This window comes from Trichosurus vulpecula, chromosome 2 (genome assembly GCF_011100635.1).
Source record: "Trichosurus vulpecula isolate mTriVul1 chromosome 2, mTriVul1.pri, whole genome shotgun sequence".
Lineage (NCBI taxonomy): Eukaryota > Metazoa > Chordata > Mammalia > Diprotodontia > Phalangeridae > Trichosurus > Trichosurus vulpecula.
Window position 1 is genome coordinate 18,904,042 of NC_050574.1, and position 21,407 is coordinate 18,925,448.

A 21,407-nucleotide genomic window follows, 5' to 3' on the forward strand; every position below is an offset into this window, starting at 1 on the left:
GTCCTTACTTTAAGATTGGTAGATACCTGGTACAGCAAAAAGACCACTAAGACTAAAAATTGAGAGGTACTGATTCTGTCTCTAACTCCATCAGCTGAGTGACTAAGGGATTTTGGACAATCTTTGTTTCTCAATTTCTTCATTTATAAAATGTTGCAAATACAGCACTGTGGTAAAATTCAAAGGAGATTTTGTGAAAAAAGCAACAGATGTGACTTTTCCCTCCTCTGGGTTTTCATAATATTTACATCTGAAGTTCTCTCATGAATTGCATTTTGTATTATAGTTATTTGTGGCTGGGTCTAATCTCCCAAGGTATAAGCTCCTTAAGTAGAGGAGCTGGGTACGTATTAGAGTGCTTTACATATGAGAGTGCTTTACATTCTAACAAATGCTTATTAAATTTGTCAAAAGCAATTCAAAAAGTAGAAATCTCTACACATACACAAAACATTCAAGTATTATTAAAGTCAGAATAAAACTACCAAATACAAGTGTGAAACCTATGAAATAAAAAAATTAGGTCATTGACTGTGATGATTATGATGGCAGATACTTGCTGAATCCTCCCCTACTCTCCCCATCTTCTGATGACTAATAAACCATAATTTGTCTGCCATCCTCCAAAGTCTTCTCCCTTATGGCCAGAAATCTTCTTGATGATGTTCTCTACTAGTTGGGGATGATGGTCTTTCACCATAATAAAATTTTATTCTTCTCCATCCCCTCTCAATTACCTTCAATTCTAAATTCAAAACACCAATCACACAAAAGAACAAAGGAACTAATAAATACATTCTGGAGTAGACCTGTCTTTAATTCTACATGGGATTTAAGCCAGCAAGGAAAAGATAAGGAGAAAGATCATTTACTTGCTATCACAAAGGAAAAGTTCACTTTACAAGGTTGGTAATACGTAACTAAAAATAGCTAACAAAATAATTAGCAATCCTAGAAAAAAAATAAGGTTATAAAGCCACAAACCAACTTTCTTGTGGGATTTGATTTTACCTGTGGGATGATGCCTGCCTGACTTTCTTCCTGTTTGCCCATCATTGTATAGGATTTTCCAGCACCTGTCTGTCCATAGGCAAAAATACAAACGTTGTAGCCTTCAAAGGCATGTAAGAGCATTTCTTTTCCAATGTCATTGTATACCCGGTTCTGAGATGCAAAACAGGGATCTTCAGGCTACAGAGATTAAAAAGATAAAATAAAGAATGTTTTATCTTCATTCTTTCATAAGTGTATAGGGCAACTAGCTGGTCTTTGACTAAATGATTTTTACACAACCCCTCCACCTTCAGTGACGTAGTCACGGAAAGTAACTGGAAATAAGGAGAAAGTTTATCTGGTTATCTCCTTACAAAATCTGGACAAATTTCTCGTTGATTGAACTATAAGCACTCATGTCACTGGCCAGGAAATAATTGTTCGCACTTTAATGGGCCCTTAAAAAACAATCCAACAGCTCAAGGGTATAGTCAGTTCCAGAATTTAAAGCATAGTTGAGGCAGTGTAGATACACAATTTCTATAAAGGCAGAGACAAAGAGAGACAGTAACTCAAGTTGAAGCTGGAAGCAGCTTCAAAAATCCTAGGCCCGGGAAACAGAAAAGAGAATCTACCATAGTTTCAAAGGAGAACTGGCCCTGGCAATCAAGACTCAATCTGCAGAGAGGTCTCCACAAGGAGACCAGAGGTATGACGTGCACTGACCATGTGTATTCTACGTGCTTCACTCTCATGTCTGTCCCAATCACTCCCACAGAATAGTGGGTGTTTCTGCTCCTCTTATCCCCAGGTTCTGAGGGGGATGTTTTGTAGCCATTGTTCTTGCCATTTTAGTAAATGCCTTTCCTGTGATTGAGTTTACTGACTAACTACTGAGTGAAGCTCACCCTTGAAGGCCCAACAACTACAGTTTAGCAGTGGGAATCCAAAGAGTACTCCATGAACTTCAAGGTAGTATTTGCTACACATTCTTTTCCTTTTATTTCTATTAAATTTCAGCAAGGAAAAGAATTAGATTAGGCACCCAAGCAAAGCACTAATATGTCTAGTGATAAATCTCATGCAGCAAGTCATGCCTAAGTTTCCTCATAAAATACAGGGATTAGACTAAATAAACTGTTTCCTTCTACCGCTAACATTTTCAATGAATCTGTGGCTTTTTGAAAATTCAGTTTAACACGCGAACATTTCATGAAGCTATTCAAAAGAATTAACTTCAATTTGCTATAGCCCTAAACTCTGTCACTACTTCAAAGCATAAAAGGTCCAGAAAGTTTTAAATTGTTAAGAATAGGAAAGATTAAAAATTAATCCTATATACAAAGACACTTCTTTGAACTTTACAACAAGAATGTATACTGGCTGGCATATGAGTATCCCTAGTTAAGTAACTATCAGTGACAAATGTTTCCAAAACTCTTTCAGACAACTTACTCTGGCAAATGGGCTTTGTCAACCAAACCTAGAAAATGAAGCTTCTTAATCACCACTATTACCATCACTACCACAAATAAACAACAAAATACAAGCGAATTTAGTGATGAAAAGCCAGCTCAAATTGGCTTAAAAACAATTTTTGAAAGTCAGTGAGTTTCACATCCAATAGAGTTGGAGTGCTAACAATAGTGTTTTTTCTGATTCTACGTTGGGAAGTCTAGATCCCTAACCCCAAATTTTTTCCAATCTATAAAACTTTAAAAAGATCTGTGATTAACTGAAAAGTTTTTGTACAAAGAAAGCCAATCCACCAAGATTAGGAGGGAAGCAGAAAACTGGGAAAGAATTTTTACCACCAGTGTCTCTGATAAAGGTCTCATCTCTAAAACACGCAGGGAACTGAGCCAAATTTATAAGAATACAAGTCACTGCTCAATTGATAAATGGTCAAAGGATGTGAACAGGCAGTTTTCAGAGGAAAAAATTAAAGATATCTACAGTCATATGAAAAAATGCTCTAAATCTCTATTGATTAGAGAAATGCAAATCAAAACAACTCTTAGGTACCACATTTCTCCTATCAGATTGGCTAAAATGACAAAACAGGAAAATGATAAATGCTGGAGAGGATGTGGGAAAATTGGAACACTACTGCATTGCTGGTAGAGTTGTGAACTAATCCAGCCATTCTGGAGAGCAATTTGGAACTATGCCTAAAGGGCTATAAAAATGTGCATACCCTTTGACCCAGCAATACCACTTCTAGTGCTGTATCCCAAAGAGATCATACAAGTGGGAAAGGGACCCATATGTACAAAAATATTTATAGCAGCTCTTTTTGTGGTAGCAAAGAATTGGAAATCAAGGGGATGCCCTTCAACTGGGGAATGGCTAAATTAAGTTGTGGTATATGAATGTAATGGAATACTACTGTGCTATAAGAAATGGGGAAGATATGGACTTCATAATACCCTGGAAAGATCTACATGATGTGATGCTGAGTGAGGGGAGCAGAACCAGGAGAACACTGTACACAACCACAGATATACTCATTCTGTGATAACTAACTTTGATAGACTTAGCTCTTCTCAGCAATACAAGGTCCTAAGCCATTAGGACCAAAAGACTCATGATGGAAAAAGCTATCCACATCCAGAGAAAGAACTATGGAGTCTGAATGCAGATTGAGGCAATCTATTTGATCTCTCATTTTTCTTTTTTGGTTTTGTTTCTTCTTTCTCATGGCTTATTCCATTGGTTATAATTCTTCTTTACAACTTGACTACTGTGAAAATAAAGTTTAATGTGAAGGTATATGTAGAACCTATATCGGATTGCATGCCATCTTGAGGGGGGAGGGGGAGAAAATTTGGAACTCAAAAACTTGTGGAACTGAGTGTTGTAAACTAAAAATAAAAAATAAATTAGAAAAAAAGAAAATCCACTGAGAGAAAAAAAAAGATCTGTGATTTCAAGAGTTAAATCTAAACCCATGTTCCTCAATTGGGTTCTTTTAAAATGTAAGAACTTAAATGGTTCTACTGAAACAAAAAGATAACTTCATGGTTAGCTATTAATACTCCTCATCTCCTTATTTTCCTTCAAAATTCTATTGACAAATAGAACAAACTGTTGTTTAACATTCTGTTAATTAGCACTTTCATTTACCTATGGTAAAATTAGGATGTTCTTTATAGCCCAAGAGTACTTGGCACAGTGCCCTATATATAATATACATTCAATGTTTCTTAAATGAATGATGGTTCTGAGATACTACAAGATCCCAGAGTGCCTTAGAGACTTCCATAAGTTAACTTATGACTGATATCATTTTAATACACAATATATTTTACTGTATTTCAAATCTTTACAAATTGGTGATCCAAATGCAACTACTAACAAAATCCTTGACATAACAGCTTACAAATAAAAAATATGGAAAGTTAACTAGAGTCATCCCCAAAGCAAGAAGGCAGTGTGGGATGAGGAGAAAAAAGGAGAAAGAAAGCAAAAGGTGAACTTAAGGAGAGCTAACAGAGGAATTCAAAAGCTTTTGCCAGGATTCTGGAGCATGAGGCCACTCACCGAGGTGTGAGACCAGTAGGAATAGTCAAAGCTGAAGGACTTCGGCGCTTCCTTTGGGTTCTTTGGATTGACAATACCTAAAGCAGAAAAAAATGTGGGGTTTTAAAAAAAAATCTTAAGTCATTCAGTCATTAAAACCCTTTGGTTAAACATATCCTCAGTATCAGACCAAAAAGATCACCACCCTGTAATACTATATTACATACAAAGTAAAATTAGATCAGTACAACCATACCACTGAATTTTGACAGGGCACCTAGCTCGGGAAAAACAAACACATTTTTATGAACTTGTTAATGTATGGAACATAAAAAAAAACCTAAAACCATGTATATATTACAGCCGTTGGCCTCCTCATAAAAGCCAGCAGCAGAAAATTGGAAATGGGCCATGTTACTATTTCAAGGATGAAACTTACAAACTTCTACGGCTTCAAATATTTAGGTCAGAAATTAATACATTAAAATTATAAAAACAAGACTAAGGCTACCATCTAACAAAAATTAAAAAGTTATCACAGCTCTTTTCATTTATTTCAGAAAGGTATTCACTTTTGGAAGCTGCCCTTGATATTCAGCTGACGTCCACTGCCGCCAATAACTGATGCTCCTACAGGCTTGAAACCCTCCTTCTCCCCCAAAGAACTACAGAAATATAGTTCACTGTAAATAGTTAACTATCTTTACATGTTATAAACAGAAGGGAAAATTCTTCTTTTGACTCAATGCGCTTCCACCACCCAAAGTAACTCCTCATGTAAACCAGTCACATTTTTCTTTACAGACAGCATGAGAATGCTGAGGCTTAAATCCCTTTTTCTTTTTCCAAGCATACAAAGTCTCAGATCTCCACACTGTACATGGAGAAGAACTCTTTAATATGTGGAATCATGTATTAAACCTCAACCAGATGCTGTGTCTCTAAGGCAGGGCCACAATCCAAGGCTATCAGAGATGGAGACAGGAAAAAAGTCTACCATAGGCAGCTGCTTGGGACACAAATAGCAACAGTTGCTACTGTACTTCTCCTGCTTGACTCCACTGCGTATGGTATTGCCAGAATCTAACACTCCGACCTCAAATGCTGACATGTGTGCAGAATGGAACATCACTATAGCTCACATTACAGTCATGTGATACTTGATCTAGACAGCAACAAAACATACTCTCATAAAAGACTTGGGCAATGAAATGTTCTTCCAGCCAAAGAGAAAAGACTACAAAATCATCTAACATTACAAATGGCATTTTAATTATCATTATATTTAATTCATGGAATTTAGGATTTCACAAAGAAAACTGCATTCAAAGGCCGATTTTTGTTACCTCTCTGAAACTTAGACTATATTATATTTTGAAGCTATCTTTGGCCACAAACCATATAAACATACTGCAAGTACATACTGAGCACTGATTAGGTGCATTTAAGACCTGGATGCTATGTACAGAAAACTCCCCCTTAAGAAATTAAAAATATATGCAACAAAGAATTCTACAAGATAACTAGACATTTATTCTTTTTAAAATATATTTTTATTTCACTAAATATTTACTAACTACATGCAAAACAACTCTTAATATTCATTTCTGAAATTTTTGAACCCTAAATTCTCTCCCTTCTTCCTGCTCCTTCCCTATCCCTTAAGAAGGCAAACAATATATCAATTATACATGAAGTCATAGAAAACATATTTCCACATTAGCCATGTTACAAAAGAAAACATGCAAAAAAAAAAACCCTGAAAACAATAAAGTAAAAAAAAGTATGCTTCAATCTGCATTCAAGAGTTCATCAGTTCTCTCTCTAGGGATAGAAGGCATTTATCATTATTCCTCTTGGAACTGTCTTCGATCATTGTCTTGCTCAGAATAGCTAAGTCTTTCATAGGTGATCACTGTTCCAAACTGCTGTTACTGTGTACAATGTCTCGCCAATTCTGTTCTCTTCACTTTGCGTCAGTTCATTTAAGTCTTCCCAAGCTTTTCTGAAAACATCCTGCTCATCATTTCTTATAGCACAATAGTATTCCATCAAAATCATTTACCACAACCTGTTCAGCCATTCCCCAATTAATGTGCATCTCCTCAATTTTCAATTCTTTGGCACCACAAAAAGAGTTGCTATAAATGTTTTTGTACAAACAGGTTCTTTTCCCTTTTTTTTTATTGCTTTGGGGTATAGACCTAATAGGGCTATCGCCACGTCAAAGAGTATATACAGTTTTAGAGCCCTTTAGGTATAGCTCCAAAATGTTCTCCAGAATGGAACAGTTCACAGCTCAACCAACTTTAGCAAAGTTGCAAGATATAAAACACGTTTATTCTTTATGATAAGCCAAAGTCTCAGTTTTAGCATCTCAACTCAGCCATGACAAGAATGGAAGCTATAAAAAGATAGTAAAAAAAAATATAATTTTAAATTAGGCTCATTCCTCAAAAAAAAAGTGTGTGTCATTTTTCTAGGTAACACACTGATTCACAGAAATGTAAAATGACTAATACTGTGTCCGTTCAATTTAATCAATTCAACTTGGTGACTCTGTCTACCATGTCCTTTTCCAATACTCAGAGTTTAAGGGGAAAGGAGAGGGGAATGTCTCTCATTAAAAATATCCCTGCCAAGAGACTCAAAAATGAAGGACAGTAGCTTTGGTAAAAATATCAAGATACTGGCATTCAAATATCTAAAATAGTGGACATCCTAAGTGCAAAACAAGGCAGAGAGATATTTACAACATTCATTATACCACATCATTGAAAAACTACATGCCAGCTATACCAGCTTTGATCCAGCAATACCACTTCTAGGTCTGTATCCCAAAGAGATCATAGAAAAGGGAAAAGGACCTACATGTACAAAAATATTTATAGCAGCTCTTTTTGTGGTGGCAAAGAATTGGAAATTGAGAGGATGCCCATCAAGTGGGGAATGGCTGGACAAGTTGTGGTGTATGAATGTAATGGAATACTATTGTTCCAAAAGAAATGATGAGCAGGTAGATTTCAGAAAAACCTGGAAAGACATGAAGTGATGCTGAGTGAAGTGGGCAGAACCAGAAAAACACTGTATACAGTAATAGCAACATTGTATGATGATCAACTATGACTGACGTAGCTCTTCTCAGCAATAAAATGATCCAAGGCAATTCCAAAAGACTCATCATGGCAAATGCCAACCACATCCAGAGACAGAACTGATGGAATCTGAGTACAGATCAAAGCACACTTTTTTTGTGGTTTTTTCCTTTTGTTCTGTTTCTTTTTTCATAATATCCAATATGAAATGTTTTACATAACTGCATATATATAAACCTATATCGAATTGCTTACTATTGTAGGGAGGAGGGAGGGGAAGGGAGAAAAATTGGGAACTCAAAATCTGTTAAAAACTGTCTTCATATGTAAATGGAAAAAATAATTTTTTTTTAAAAAGAAAAACTATGCGCTAGATCATTGTTTGCCTCAATGGCCAAAATTAACAAGGCCTCTTAGACAATCAGCCAAATCAGTTGCAACAAACTATAGGAAATTTGCCCCAACACATTTTAATATGTTCTAACGTATTTTAGAAAATGATCCTGCCTTTATTCACATTCTCTAGTCTCTTATCTTCAACTCCCTATAAGATATCTCCAACTAGATGTACTAACACCTGAAACTGAAGAAGTCAGAAGTTCATTTTCCCTGCCAAACAGCTAACTCTTCACAATCTTCCTACTGTGAGCCCTGTATAGTTACTTGTCACGTCTCATTTTGCTACTCCACTCATTCACTGAAAATACAAGACTAATGCCTCACTTCTCTTTCCCTTTGCCAGCTTATGTGAAAACATTCAGTATTGTTCTAGAAAAACATTAAGGATCAAAGTAAGGAAGTGTTACAAAACACCAGTGTCTTTTAATGACTACTTTTAAAATTTCCAAGCATAAAGTCCCATCTTTTTTTTTGCTTCTCTTCTCTTTCATTCCAGAGTCAATTCATCACCAAATCCTGCCGCTTTTCCCTACAATATCTCTTTTTTTCATTTCCACAACTACAAATGTTGCAGGCCCACATTAGCTCATGCCTAAATAACTTCAAAAGCTTCTGAATTTATCTGTAAAATGGAATCCCAGTTCTGTAGCCAGCTTCCCCCTATTTCTATACAAAGCTGATAGAATTCTATTCCTCAAGCACCATTTTCATTGTGTTAATTCTACTCCTCAGTGATCTGCAGTGGCTCCCTCTACTACAACATAAAAGGGAAGAAATACGTACTAAAAAAAAATCAAAAGTGAATGTAACAAAATTATAAAGCTCAAGCAGAATCCAAATGCAGAGACAGGTGAAAGCCCCAACTCACCCTTTCATGGAGGTTCCTAGCGTTATACAGTGTACATGTTTTCCAGTTTTTTCAATGTATCCAACATTGTGCTGCTTCTTTTTCCTCTTTAAAAAATACTGTTATATGGGATAGCTCTCAGGGAGGGGGAGAGATAATACTTAGGATAACTGTGATGATGTTTTAAAAAAAGAAATGATGAAGGAGATGGGTTCAGAGAAACCCGGAAAAACTTGTATGGACTGATGCTGAATGAAGTAAATAGAACGAGGAAAACAATTTTGATAATAACGATATTGTAAAGACAAACAACTTTGAACAACTCAGGCATTCTGATCATAATAATTACCAACCAAACATGCTACTCACTTCCCAATAAAGGGATGAAAGACTTAAGAGTGAAGGAAACATATGTAGACATATGTGTACATGCAAATATTCACATATCCCATTTTGGACATGGAAAATGAAGAAATTTGTTTTGCTTGAGTATGCATGTTTGTAACGGGTTTTGCTTGTCTCTTCTTCTTAACCATGGTTTGGAAGGGTGGGAAGAAAGACAAAGTGGATTTTGATGTTTGAAAAAAATGCAATTTAATTTTTTTTAAAAGAGGCAACATTGCGTATGACAATAAGAGGTCAACTGCTCTATCTTCCTAGTCAAACATGAATGTAAACAGAAGCAAGGTAAGGCCAGTTAGCAATAACCAGAACCAAGAACGCTGGAGGCTGATGTCATAGCTCGGGAAAGCAAGAGTTCCAGTTCTACAGGGGAGAGAGAATAAGGTGGCAAGAATGTCTAGTATCCTTTCAAAAAATATCTCATGTCTTGGCTATCACTCTTGGAATTGTTAACATTCACTTAATAATTTATATTACCAAGGGAAATGGAGACTAACTAGTCATCATCTTTTTGAAGCTATAACTTTATATACTTGAACACATTCAGTGTTAATAGTTCTCCCAATTCTCCAATGGCAATCATGGCAACATGATCCAGTACAAAGAGTAATGGGCTAGGTAAAAGTCAGGAGATAAGATTTCAAGCCCTGCTTCTGCCAGTATCTGTGTGACCCTGGTCAGGTCACTTTCCCTCTCTGGACCTCAGTTTCTTCACTTGTAAAATGAAGAGGTTAAACTAAATTATCCCATTTTAGTGCTACCATTCGATCATTCTATGAACAATGAACAATTCACAGGTGGCTTTTTTGTTCTGCCTATACCACTAACTCTTTACTACCCAATTACCATGATTTTTTTCTTTACTGCAGTCCTTTTTACCCCTGCATAGTGACACCACTTAAAGCATGCCGTCAAGGATCAGAATTAACCATATAGAGAATTATGTAAATAATTTTTTTCTCTTTCTACCACACACTTCATCCGATACTTTGCTATAAGACATAGCCAGATAACGTTTTGATTACAGAGCCCTAGAGAATGAAGAAGACAATCACAACAGGGTTTATATTTAAACGCCCTTTTGTGTTTGAGAACAAATTCATTTATCTGTTATCTCAAATTCCCAATGTGGCAATTAAACTGTTGTTGGCAAACTAATACTAAAAAATTTGTAGACAACTATAATTAGTCTATCAGCATGGCAATGGTGTAACTTTAGATTAACTTTTCTAAGAAAATGTTTTTTAACCTTTCATTAGCCAGCTCGATGATATAACCTCAGCACTAGCTCTCTCTTCCCAAAGTTCCCTGCACAAAATCCACAAATGAGAAAAAATATAGAAAATAAAAGCTGCTATATTTGAAGACCAATGCATTTTTAAAAGGTAGAACTTTCTCAGGATCATTACACCAAATACATGCCTAAAAACTGTGTTACACGGGAGCATCAAAACTGAAACAAAGAATATTCCTATAAGAGCAACATTCTAATCTGTGTTTGCCTTCCTGACCAACAATTTAGCAGCAAACAAATCAAACAAAAAACAAGACACAACTATAAACCTCTAAAATCACTTAATACAACAAAATTTTACTCCACATTCTAGAGCATCAGCATAAAGGTACTGTACACAGTGATTATACAAAGTGAATACACGGCACACAAATACAACTCTAACATGTCTTCTACTTTTTGGTCCAGATTGGTGATTTTATTGTCATATGGAACTCCCAGTTCTTCAGCTTCACAAAATCCTTGAATCACAGAGTTGGAATGGACGCCTCATCAGCCAATGACTCTAACCCAAAGAACAGGGTTAAGTGACTTGCCCAGGTTCACACAGCTAGTAAGTGTCTGAGGCCAGATTTTAATTCAGATGTTCTTGACTCCAGGCCAAGTATTCTATCTACTGTGCCACTGACTTGCCCTTAAAAATTATAATAGCTACTATTATTTACATAGCATAACAACCCTGGTCAGGTATATTATTATCACCAATTTAAAAATGAGGAAACTGAAGCCAGGAAAAATTAAATGACTTGGCCAAGGTCATACAGCTAGTATGTGTCTGAGGGCAGATTTAAATTCAGGTCTTCCTGACTCCAAGTCCCATGCTATATATCAACACACCTTCTAAAGTACTATACAAACTAACCACCAGAAATAACAATAGCTCTATAGGAATATGTATTAAACTAGGAACAGCAAGAGCAGCCCTTGCAGTAATAATGATGGCCCTCAGTGTCAATAGCAGTGACCCATTAGCCTGGAGCTCATAGCATGCAGCAGAAGGGGAAGCAGAGCAGAGTAAGATTAGGCAGCGGGTATTCGGTGAGGAGTTAGGAAAGAAGCTATTAGGGTTAGGAAGGAGTTGTGAAGAGCTAGTATTGGAAGGTTGAGAAGGCGTGATAAGTGCAATGAGGAAAGTCTAAGGAATTGTGCAATTCATTTTAACAACCAGAGGAGTGCAGAGTAGAAGAAAGGAACTGTGCTAGGTCCATTTTCTCTCTCCATCACAACACACAGACCTTCTCCCTTTCTCAGACAAATGTTCCCCATAGTGCTATTCTTTCTTAACAAAGACTGCTTCTCTCTCAAGCATCTGCACTGACCTAACCACTAAGAGGCACCAATTCTTACCCTCCTTTTAGACAGCTTTAGAAGTAGCCTGGGTCAACTGAAAGGAAGCACGGTACAATAGACAGGATGCTGGACCTGGATACATGAAGACCTAGGTTTGAATCTTATCTCAGACCAGTTAGCTTTGGGATCCTGTGCAAATCTCTTAACTTCTCCAGGCCTCAGGTTTGTCATCTGTAAAATGGGGGAGGAAAGACCAGATGGCTTGTGAGGGACCTTCCAGCTCTCTATCTACGTTCCCTATAATTTGTATAACTCTGCCCAGATGGCCTGGATGAACAAGGGATACAGAAAAACAAGCGATGAAGAGAATAGGAGTGCTCCTCTGAACTCTAAAATTCAGTGGGAGGTAGGTATACATGACCAGGCACTGAGGGAGGGAGGAACTAAATGGGACCAACTCACCCACAAGCCAGCCTAGAACAGAAAACAGGGATTTATTTGAGCAACCCAAAAAGGAAACTGAGCTGTGGTGCCTGGGTTTGAAAACTAAAATAAACAAAAACCAAATGTTTTTAAAAAAAGATATTACGACCAGGAGCCACAAAAGATCTATCAGCTAAGCTATCAGGGGACTCTCAAGCTGACTGAGAACTGTTCCTTTGGCAAGGAGCTCTCAAACACCATCTGCTGCAGGGGAAGGTGAAGGAGTGAAATCAACAAAGAGAGAACCAGCAATGGCAGCAGAGGGCAGAGATAACTGGGAAGCCAAAGGTAGGGGTTCTACACCTTTTGTGTGTCATGGACCTTTCAGGAAGCATGTGAAGTTAATGGACCCCTTTAATGAAAAATGTTTTTAAATGCATAAAACAAAATACAAAGGATTACAAAGGAAATAAATTACATCAAAATAGTTTTTAATTGAATTGAACCCATAGGGTTTCATAAACCCCAGGTTTTAAGCACCACTGGCATAAAAGGATCTCTAATAGCTGACAGGGTGGCCTGGTGATTATAGAGTGGGCCTCAAGAGACAGGGAGGCATGAGGCTCAGTCCTACCCCTGATGCTGATCAGCTGTGAGGCCCTGGGGAGTCATTTAACCTTTCTAGGTCCAAGGCACCTCTCTTAGGACTAAGTAGCAGAGAAGGCACATATGGGGATCAGTAGATAGGGATCTTCATGGGAAACTCTTTACATGGAGTAAATCACAGGTGGAATAAACAAACGTGTGGTAGGACTGAATGGAGGAGCAGTAGAACAAGAAAAGGAAACAGTGACCAAAAGATGTTGGCCAAAAACAATGCAGTATAGACAAAGAATCAATCACCCAGTGGAAGAATGACCAGCAACCTCTCCTCTTCCTGGTGGTACAACCGAAGCCAAAACTATAAATCGTGGAAATAGTACAGTGGGGGGTTGGGGGGGCAGGGGGAAGCGGAGAAGGATCCCATTGAAGGGTGCCTTGTAATTCTCTTTGGGCCTATATAATCTTTTAATTTTTTAAAATTCTATATTTTGAACCCTGTAAGCAGGGATCACCCTGCTCTCAGCAGAAGATCAGATATTAAAGTGGCTGGGATTTCCAGCCATTTGGATGAGGATGTGTTAGAGGTTACAGGTTCCCAAAGTGTGCTTGGACCCTTTGTGTCAAGAGGAAGCATCTGATAGCAGAGCTAAGTATACCATTCCATGTCCAAATGTACTATTGTCACATACACCCCTGGGTCAAGATCACTTTATTATCCATATTATGCACATTGGCCAGTAGACTTTTGAGGCTGTAAGTACTATTCCTACAACCTTCATTGTTTCTTCCTAGAAATTACAGTGTGAACCCTATGCTTTCTCTGCATTGTATTCACTGCCCTACAAAAGTGCCTGTTTTTTTTGTTTTTAGTTTTAGCTGGACATTTTTATCAATCTTCTGAAATTAAATTTTGAGGAAGCAAGTTGCACAGTGGAGAGAGCACTGGGCCTGGAGTCAGGAAGAACTGAGCTCAAATCCAGCCTCTGACATTCCTAGCTGTGTGATCCTGGGCAAGTCATTTAACCTCTATTTGCCTCAGTTTCCTCAAATGTAAAATGGGGATAATAAAAGCACGTACCTCTAAGATTGTTGTCGGGATCAAATGAGCTAATATTTGTAAAAAGTGCTTAGCACAGTACCTGGCACATAGCAGGTGCTAGATATATGCTTATTCCCTTCTTTTTCTCCTTTCCCCTTCCCTAGTTTAAAATCTCTTTGATCAAGGCAACCAGTGTCCTGTCAAATATTCTTCTAAACATTCCCCAATAAATAGGCAAGGTATGAACAATTTCTCAAAGAATTCCAAACTGTTAAGAAACACATTAAAGACTACTACAAATCACTAATAATAAGAGAAATGCAAAAACAAAACAGAACAAAGCAAAAAACAACTCCCCAACTCGTAACCAGCAAATTAGGAAAGTTGACAAAAGGTGGGAAAAATCAATGTTGGAGAGGCATACTAATGGACTGATTGTTGGTAGTGTGAACTGCTCCAGCTGTTTGAGAAAGGAGGCTGGAATTATGCTAAGAAAGTAACTAAAAAGTCCATTTTCTTTGACCCAGAGATCCCATTATTAGAGCATATATCCAAAAGAAATCAGAGATTTAAAAAAAAAAGTAGTATATGCACCCAAAAAAATGATAGCAGCATTTTTTGTAGTGGCCAAGAACTGGAAATAAAGTAGATGCTCACTGATCAGGAAACACCAAATCAAAAGGGGCAGCTTGGCGGAGCAATGGATAGAGCACTGGGCCTGGAGGCAAGAACATCTGAGTTCAAACTTGGCCTCGGACACTTACTAGCCATGTGACACAGGGCAAGTCACTTAACTTCGGTCTCAGTCTCCTTATTTATAAAATAAGGATGACAATAGCAGTTCTTTCTCAGGGTGGTTGTCAGGATGTTAGCTATCACTAGCATTATTATTTTCCCCCAAACCCTCCCCTCTTTCTAATTACTGTCCTCTTCCCTATTACTGTTGAGAGCATGCTACCTCCCAGTCACCCAGGCTTCTAACAGAAGTTTCATCTTCCACTCCTCACTCTCTCACCCCTATATCCAGTCTGCTGCCAATGCCTGTGAATTCTACCTTCATAATATCTCTAGGATACGCCTCCTTCTCTCCATTGCCCCTACCCTGGCGCAGGCCTTCATCATCTCACACCTAGACTACTGCCAAGAGCTGCTGGTTGGTTTTCCTGACACAAGTTTCTCGCCACTCCAGTCCCTCCTCTACTCAGCAGTTAAAATGATCATCCTTAAGTGCAGTTCTGAAGATGTCAGCCCCCACCCCAGACTCAATAAACTCCAGCGGTTCCCTAACACCTCCAGGATCAAATATAAAACCCTCTTTTTGGTGTTCAAAGCTCTTCAGAATCTGTCTACACTCATCTTTCAAATCTTATTTCCCTTCCCCTGTGACTCAGTGATGCTGCCTTCCTTGTTCCATAACAAGGTACTCCATATCTCAGCTTCAGACATTTTCTGTCTGTCCTCCATGCTTGGAAAGTTCTCCCCTCCCATCTTTACTTCCTGATTTCCCTGGCTTCCTTTAAGGCCCAACTAAAATGCTACCTTCCTCAGGAAGCCTTCTCTAACTCCTCTTAATTCTAGTGCCCTCCTTCTGTTAATTATTTCCTATTTATCCTGTATACAGCTTGTTTGTACACATTTGTTTGCACGTTGCCTCCTCCACTGGACTGTGAACTCCTTAAAGGCAGGGAGTGTCTTTTGCATTTTTTTTTGTATCCTTAGCATGGTGCCAGGCACATAGTAGGCACTTAATGAATGTTTATTTCCTGACTGACTACATGAATGTAATGTAATATAATTTGCCATAAGAAATGTTGAATGTGAAGAATACAGAGAAGCATCAAAGACTTAAATGAACATATGAGAAGTGAAGTAAGCAGAACAAGGAAAAGAACATACAAGTCTTACAGTACCACCCCACACACAAATTTCTTCCAGAATAAGTGTTTTAAAATGGGATATGGAGTTACAAATGAATAAACTAAAGAAGATTCTTAGAATGTTCTCAAAATGTTCTCTTTTCCACAGAGAACCAATTGTATCCTGTGAACAGAACTGAGACAACTAAGGTATACTGATGACTACTTAATTCTCCATTTCCTACTGCCAAGTGCTATGGGGATACGATTTAAATGTGTTTATAAGCAGGGGATAGGAATGGAATAGCAGTGAAAACTGGCCATAACATGAGGCACCTCTGGCCTTGCTGTTGGTGACCCAAAGAAAAACACTGGCTGAAGACTGAAATAGAAGGTATTTTTAAAAACACTGACACGTAAAGTATTAGAGTTCATTTTTCAAATAACTAAGAACCTGTCCCATACATTGGGACATTTCAAGTGGTTGCTGGTAGGAGATGGAAGAAGGCTAATGAAGGCAAAGAGAAGGACTTGGTGGATGATATTTGGTGGACAGTGATATTTAGAAAGAAGAGAGTATCAATGAAACACTACAAAGTATATAGAAAAGAGCAGCAGGAAAGTGAGAAGGGGATACATACAAATAGCAGTTTTGTTACAATCAGGTTTAATTTAACATACACTTCAAAGAAAAAGCAAATTGTACATAAAAGAAGACTGGTTTAGGAAGATCTCATTTGGCCTGTGGGCCATAGTTTGCCAACACTCATTCTAGTCTATCAAGATCCTTTTGCATCTTGACTTCCACCACATGAGATATCCTTTCCAGCTTTGTATTACTTGCCATTGAGAAAGATTTTGGGGAAGACTGTTTGGAATCCTTATTTGTGGAGGGATGGGGAAGAAAATCCCTGTAGGATATAAAGATCTTTCTGGCTAAACAAACTGTAGTATATGAATGTAATGGAATACTATTGTGCTATAAGAAATGAGGAGCAGACAGATTTCATTATAACCTGGAAAGACTTATATGAACTGATGCTGAGTGAGGTGAGCAGAAGCAAGAGATCATTGTACATGATTACAGACACACAGTATCTGTAAAGACTAACTTTGACAGACTTGACTCCTCTTATCAATGCAAGGTTCAAAGACAGCTCCAAAGGACTCATGATGGAAAAAGCTATGCACATCCAGAGAAAGAATTACGGAGTCTGAATGCAGATTGAGGCAAACTTTCTGCTCTCTCGCTTTTTTTTTTCTCTTTTGGTTTCATTTCTCCTTCCTCATGATTCATTCCATTGGTTATATTTCTTCCTTACAACTGGATTACTATGTAAATAAGTTCAGTGTGAAGGTATATGTAGAACCTACATTGGACATGCCATCTTGGCGGGGGGGAGAAGAGGGAGGGAGAGAAAATTTGGAACCCCAAAACTTGTGGAACTGAGTGTTATAAACTAAAAATAAAAAAAATAGAAAAATAGATTTATTACTAAAAAAAAAAGATCTTTAAGGAATGAATGGTCAAGTTTAGCATCTCTGAGATAAAATACCAGAGAGAGCAGGTCCTGGGTAAGACTTGGCAGGAAGTAAGGGTGGAGAGAGATGGTTTATGGGCAAAACTCTTTGAGAGTATGAACATGAAGTCAAAGTTTTAAGTGAGCAATGGCTTTAAATCACTGGAGGTGATTATGGAGGTCATTGGGAACTTAGGAGATGATTAGAAATCAAAGGAACAAAAAACGTAAGTAGCAATGAGGCATATCATTGTTGTAACTATGAATGGGACAGCTACATACAGTAGTCTGTAAAAGCCCAGAAACAAAAAGAGAAGAGTCTTACCATATGGGGGAAAAATATTGGAAACTTGATGTCTTTCCTCAAGCTTGGAAAGCATAATTAACATGATGGTTTGGAGAGAAAAGAGGGTTTGATGAGAGTCTAATTTTAAAAATTTCAAAATTATGGGCTGCAAATGGATTGTCAATGGCATAATGGATGGATTGCAATTGTTGGAGGAAAGAAGTTACATACTTGCACAAGTATGCAACGTGTACACATTGAATAGGATGTTATTCTCTAGAGAGGCATCATCTACGGTCTGGCAAATTACAGAACATAGCCAGGAAGCATTCAAGTATTTCATGTGAATTATTTGGATACTTGCATCCAAAATGCAATGACAGTTATTGAGGGAAGAAATCTGGGACCCTTGCATCTGAGAAGGAGGAGAACAGGGGTTGGATGATTGTTGCCTCCTGCTAGATTCATTCATCAGTATTCTTACTGAGTTAGTCCAGGGCTGGATGGCTAGCATAATAGAGAGACTAATATGAGATAAGATTTCAAATCACTCAAATGTACAAATTATTTTTTAGATGTCAAGAGGACAATCTGACAGGTCAACTTTCAAGTGGACTGAGACTGGAGTAATTCAGTCCTAAAACGACATTCTAGAGGCACAGTCACTAAACAGAGGATCACCAGCCCTGAAAAATGGATGGATAATAAGGCAAGAAACGAGGTTATAGAAGAGAGCCACTTAGCTATGATGAACAAAGGGATTCTTTCCCAAAAGCTATTCTGAAAGTGTGGAAGGGATGGTCAGCACTGACTGCTAATGGGTTAGGAGGCCAGCCTAGTGAATGGCAAGAGGAAGAATTTCCTATTTAGTTAAGAGGCACTACCCCAATCCCAGGAAGGCCATATCACCACTGAGAACAAGGTCACGGATCACAGAATGCTGTAATAAAGGATACAGCATGCTAGACATTCCCAAAGAAAGGAGAGAACTGCCTCTTACATGGCTACAATGGAGTCTGATTCATAGCCACACGTTTCAACAATCCGGCTAGTAGCTGTTGTGGGGGTGAAAGCCCAACAAGAATGCTACCAGCATGCTGCAAAAGCACAGGTTCTTTTGATCTGCTTAACTAAGGAAAGCTACGTGAAGGGGTTGACAAGCTTACTTTAATTCAGCATACAAATATCATTCACTTAGTTCGGGGGAAAAAGCCAGCACCCTGAACTTCAGAACAAATACAAATAAATTACAAACATCGACAGACAGACCTTGTCTGATTCAAATCCCAATTCATAGTTACCAGAGTTTAACAAAGTCTCAGCGTCTGGGTTACAAGCTGGAGGGCCCTTAGCTACAGCTGCCTGGAGTCTCCACCTCAGCACCACCACGAGTGAGAGCCCTTGTGCAAATGGCTCTGTTCTCTTTTCTTATAGGGCTTCAGACATCATCAAACGTCATCTGAATGACCAGAACTTAGGCTGCTATGATTGGCTCTTGAGTTAGCCCCCCCTTAGGACCCTGGGAGGTTCACATCCACATAGGTTAGGTTAATACCTAATAGAGGTTAGAGCCTGGGGCTTAGCACTTAGTAAGACTCACTGAATTACTCAAAGCAAACAAAAGCCAAACTCTTCAAGGGCACTTGTTGAACTAAGTGCTAAGAATCCATTTTGCTTACCAACACACCACACCCGGACATAACTATTTGGCATAACCCACAGGCTGTCTGGTAGCTTGACTTAAAGAGGAATGGTGAAAAAAAAAAAAACATTTCACTAGGTGGGATTTGACCGATATAGTCCTTCCTTTAGTGAAAATGGACCCAACAGATTAATATGACTTCCTCTGCAAAGCCCAAGAAGGGAAGAAGTTTCTGATGGGGCAGTATGGCATAGTCAGTAAGTCACAAAGAGGGCCAGCTAAGTGGTGCAGTACATAGAGTAGACAGAGCAGTGGGCCTAGAGTCAGGAAGACCTGAGTTCAAATCCAGCCTCAGACACTTACTAGGTGTGTAACCCTGGGTGAGTCACTTCACCCTGTTTGCCTCAGTTTCCTTATCTGTAAAATGAGCTGAAGAAAGAAATGACAAACCACTCTAGTATCTTTGCCAAGAAAACCCCAAATAGAGTCACAAAGAGTTGGACACGACTGAATAACGACAGCAAGTCACAAGGACTTGAGTCTGAATTCCCAATCCTGATACTTACTGGGCTATATGACTGTGTGTAAACAAATTAAGCACTCTGAACTTCAGTTTCCTCATCAGTGAAATGAGGATGATAACTACAGTACCTCCTCTGCAAAGTTATCAAGCTAAATAAACTATGTAAAGAACTTTATAAACTTTAAAATATTACATAAATACTACACTATATACTATACTAGATATAATTATTATGATGATTTCTATTAGAGGTGGTATATTCTTGCATGGGTGGGTAGAAAGAAGGAGAATGTCAGTATCAGGAGTGGTCTGACACTATCTGAGCAACCCTGGGGAAGTCACTTCACCTCTCTTAGCCTCAGTTTCCCAATATTTAAAGTAAAAAACACTCACTTCACATGATTGTTGTGAGGATCAATTGTGATAACATATGTAAAGCACATTATAAATATTAGTTATTCTTATCATCAATATCACTATTGCTATTGCTGCTTGAGTACAAGTAAATCTCTTCTGTCATTGGGGAGTTCTTACATCATCAAGTCAGAGAAATATCTGAATTATGTCAAGGCGATACAAGAACATTTAGAAATCCTAGAAATGAAAAGGCAAGCTAAGTGTGGCTTAGCATTCAAAGGTATCTGGGCAAGATGAGTACATGAACTTCCACAGAAGAATTCATTCTAGGCCTGGACAGAGCTTGTGTATATATAACTGAGGAGAAAGAGGCTAGGGCCCCAAAACATAGTTGAGGTTACCCAGATATGCCACACAAGTCTTTGAAAAAAAACTAAGTATATAGACCTGATATCATCCACGTTAGGCTCACATAGGAAGACCCCAGCAAGATTAGATCTCAACCTAGGCACTGGGATATAAGGCAATACATCTGATGAAATAGCTTGGCTTGCACATGGGTCAAAATTTAAAGAGGAACCTCCCAACAGTTTGTGGAAAAACAAGTGATTTCTCGTCCCAACCAAGTAATGCCCTCAGGGCTCCAAGACACATAGTGAACATAATTTTTGAAATGCTACAGGAGCTATTGGGACTCCTACTCTTTGTACTGGGGGCTGTACACAACGGCAGTGGCATCTTCCAGATCTTGCTTGTAGATAGCCTTGTGCTGAATGCATCAATTCCCAGAACACTGTTGTGCCTCCTGATGATGTCTGCCACACAGACTGACTCTTTCTTTCACTTGAACATTCAGAAGCCATTATGAGGTTATTAATTGGTCTAATTTCAAAATTGTTGGAACTCAGGGACTAGGGAGGCCAGAAGATAGGGAGAGAGACAGAACAGCTGGTTGGTGGAGCAGTCAGAACATACACAACATATAACAATTAAGTTGGGCATGGCTCATGATATCCCCAAACAATTGTAATACTAACATCAAAGATCACTGATCACAGATCACCTTCGTAGGTGTAATAATAATGAAAAAGTTGAAAATGTTGCAAAAATTACCCAAATGTAACAAAGAGAGGTGATGTGAGCACATGCTTTTGGAAAACTGACACTAATAGACTTGCTCAACGGAGGGTTGCCACAAATCTTCAATTTGCAAAAAATGCAATCCATGCAAAGCGCAATACAGAGAAGCTCAATAAAATGAGGTGTGCCTGTATTTTAGATAGGAAACATAGACATCCACTTGAGAAACCAAAGCC

At 38.3% G+C, this 21,407-nt stretch overlaps 1 protein-coding gene across 6 annotated transcripts in view; it reads right to left on the minus strand.

Annotated features, from left to right (window-relative positions):
- KIF1B (kinesin family member 1B) overlaps positions 1-21,407 on the minus strand; it is a 188,810-nt gene that overhangs the window by 127,241 nt on the left and 40,162 nt on the right. For all 6 annotated transcript variants that reach the window (XM_036747919.1, XM_036747917.1, XM_036747918.1 and 3 more), the window contains exons 3-4: positions 4,537-4,613; positions 1,012-1,191 (exon numbers count right to left, since the gene is read on the minus strand). In XM_036747919.1, the coding sequence (XP_036603814.1) occupies positions 1,012-1,191; positions 4,537-4,613 (257 nt within the window). The remainder of the gene's footprint in view (positions 1-1,011; positions 1,192-4,536; positions 4,614-21,407) is intronic.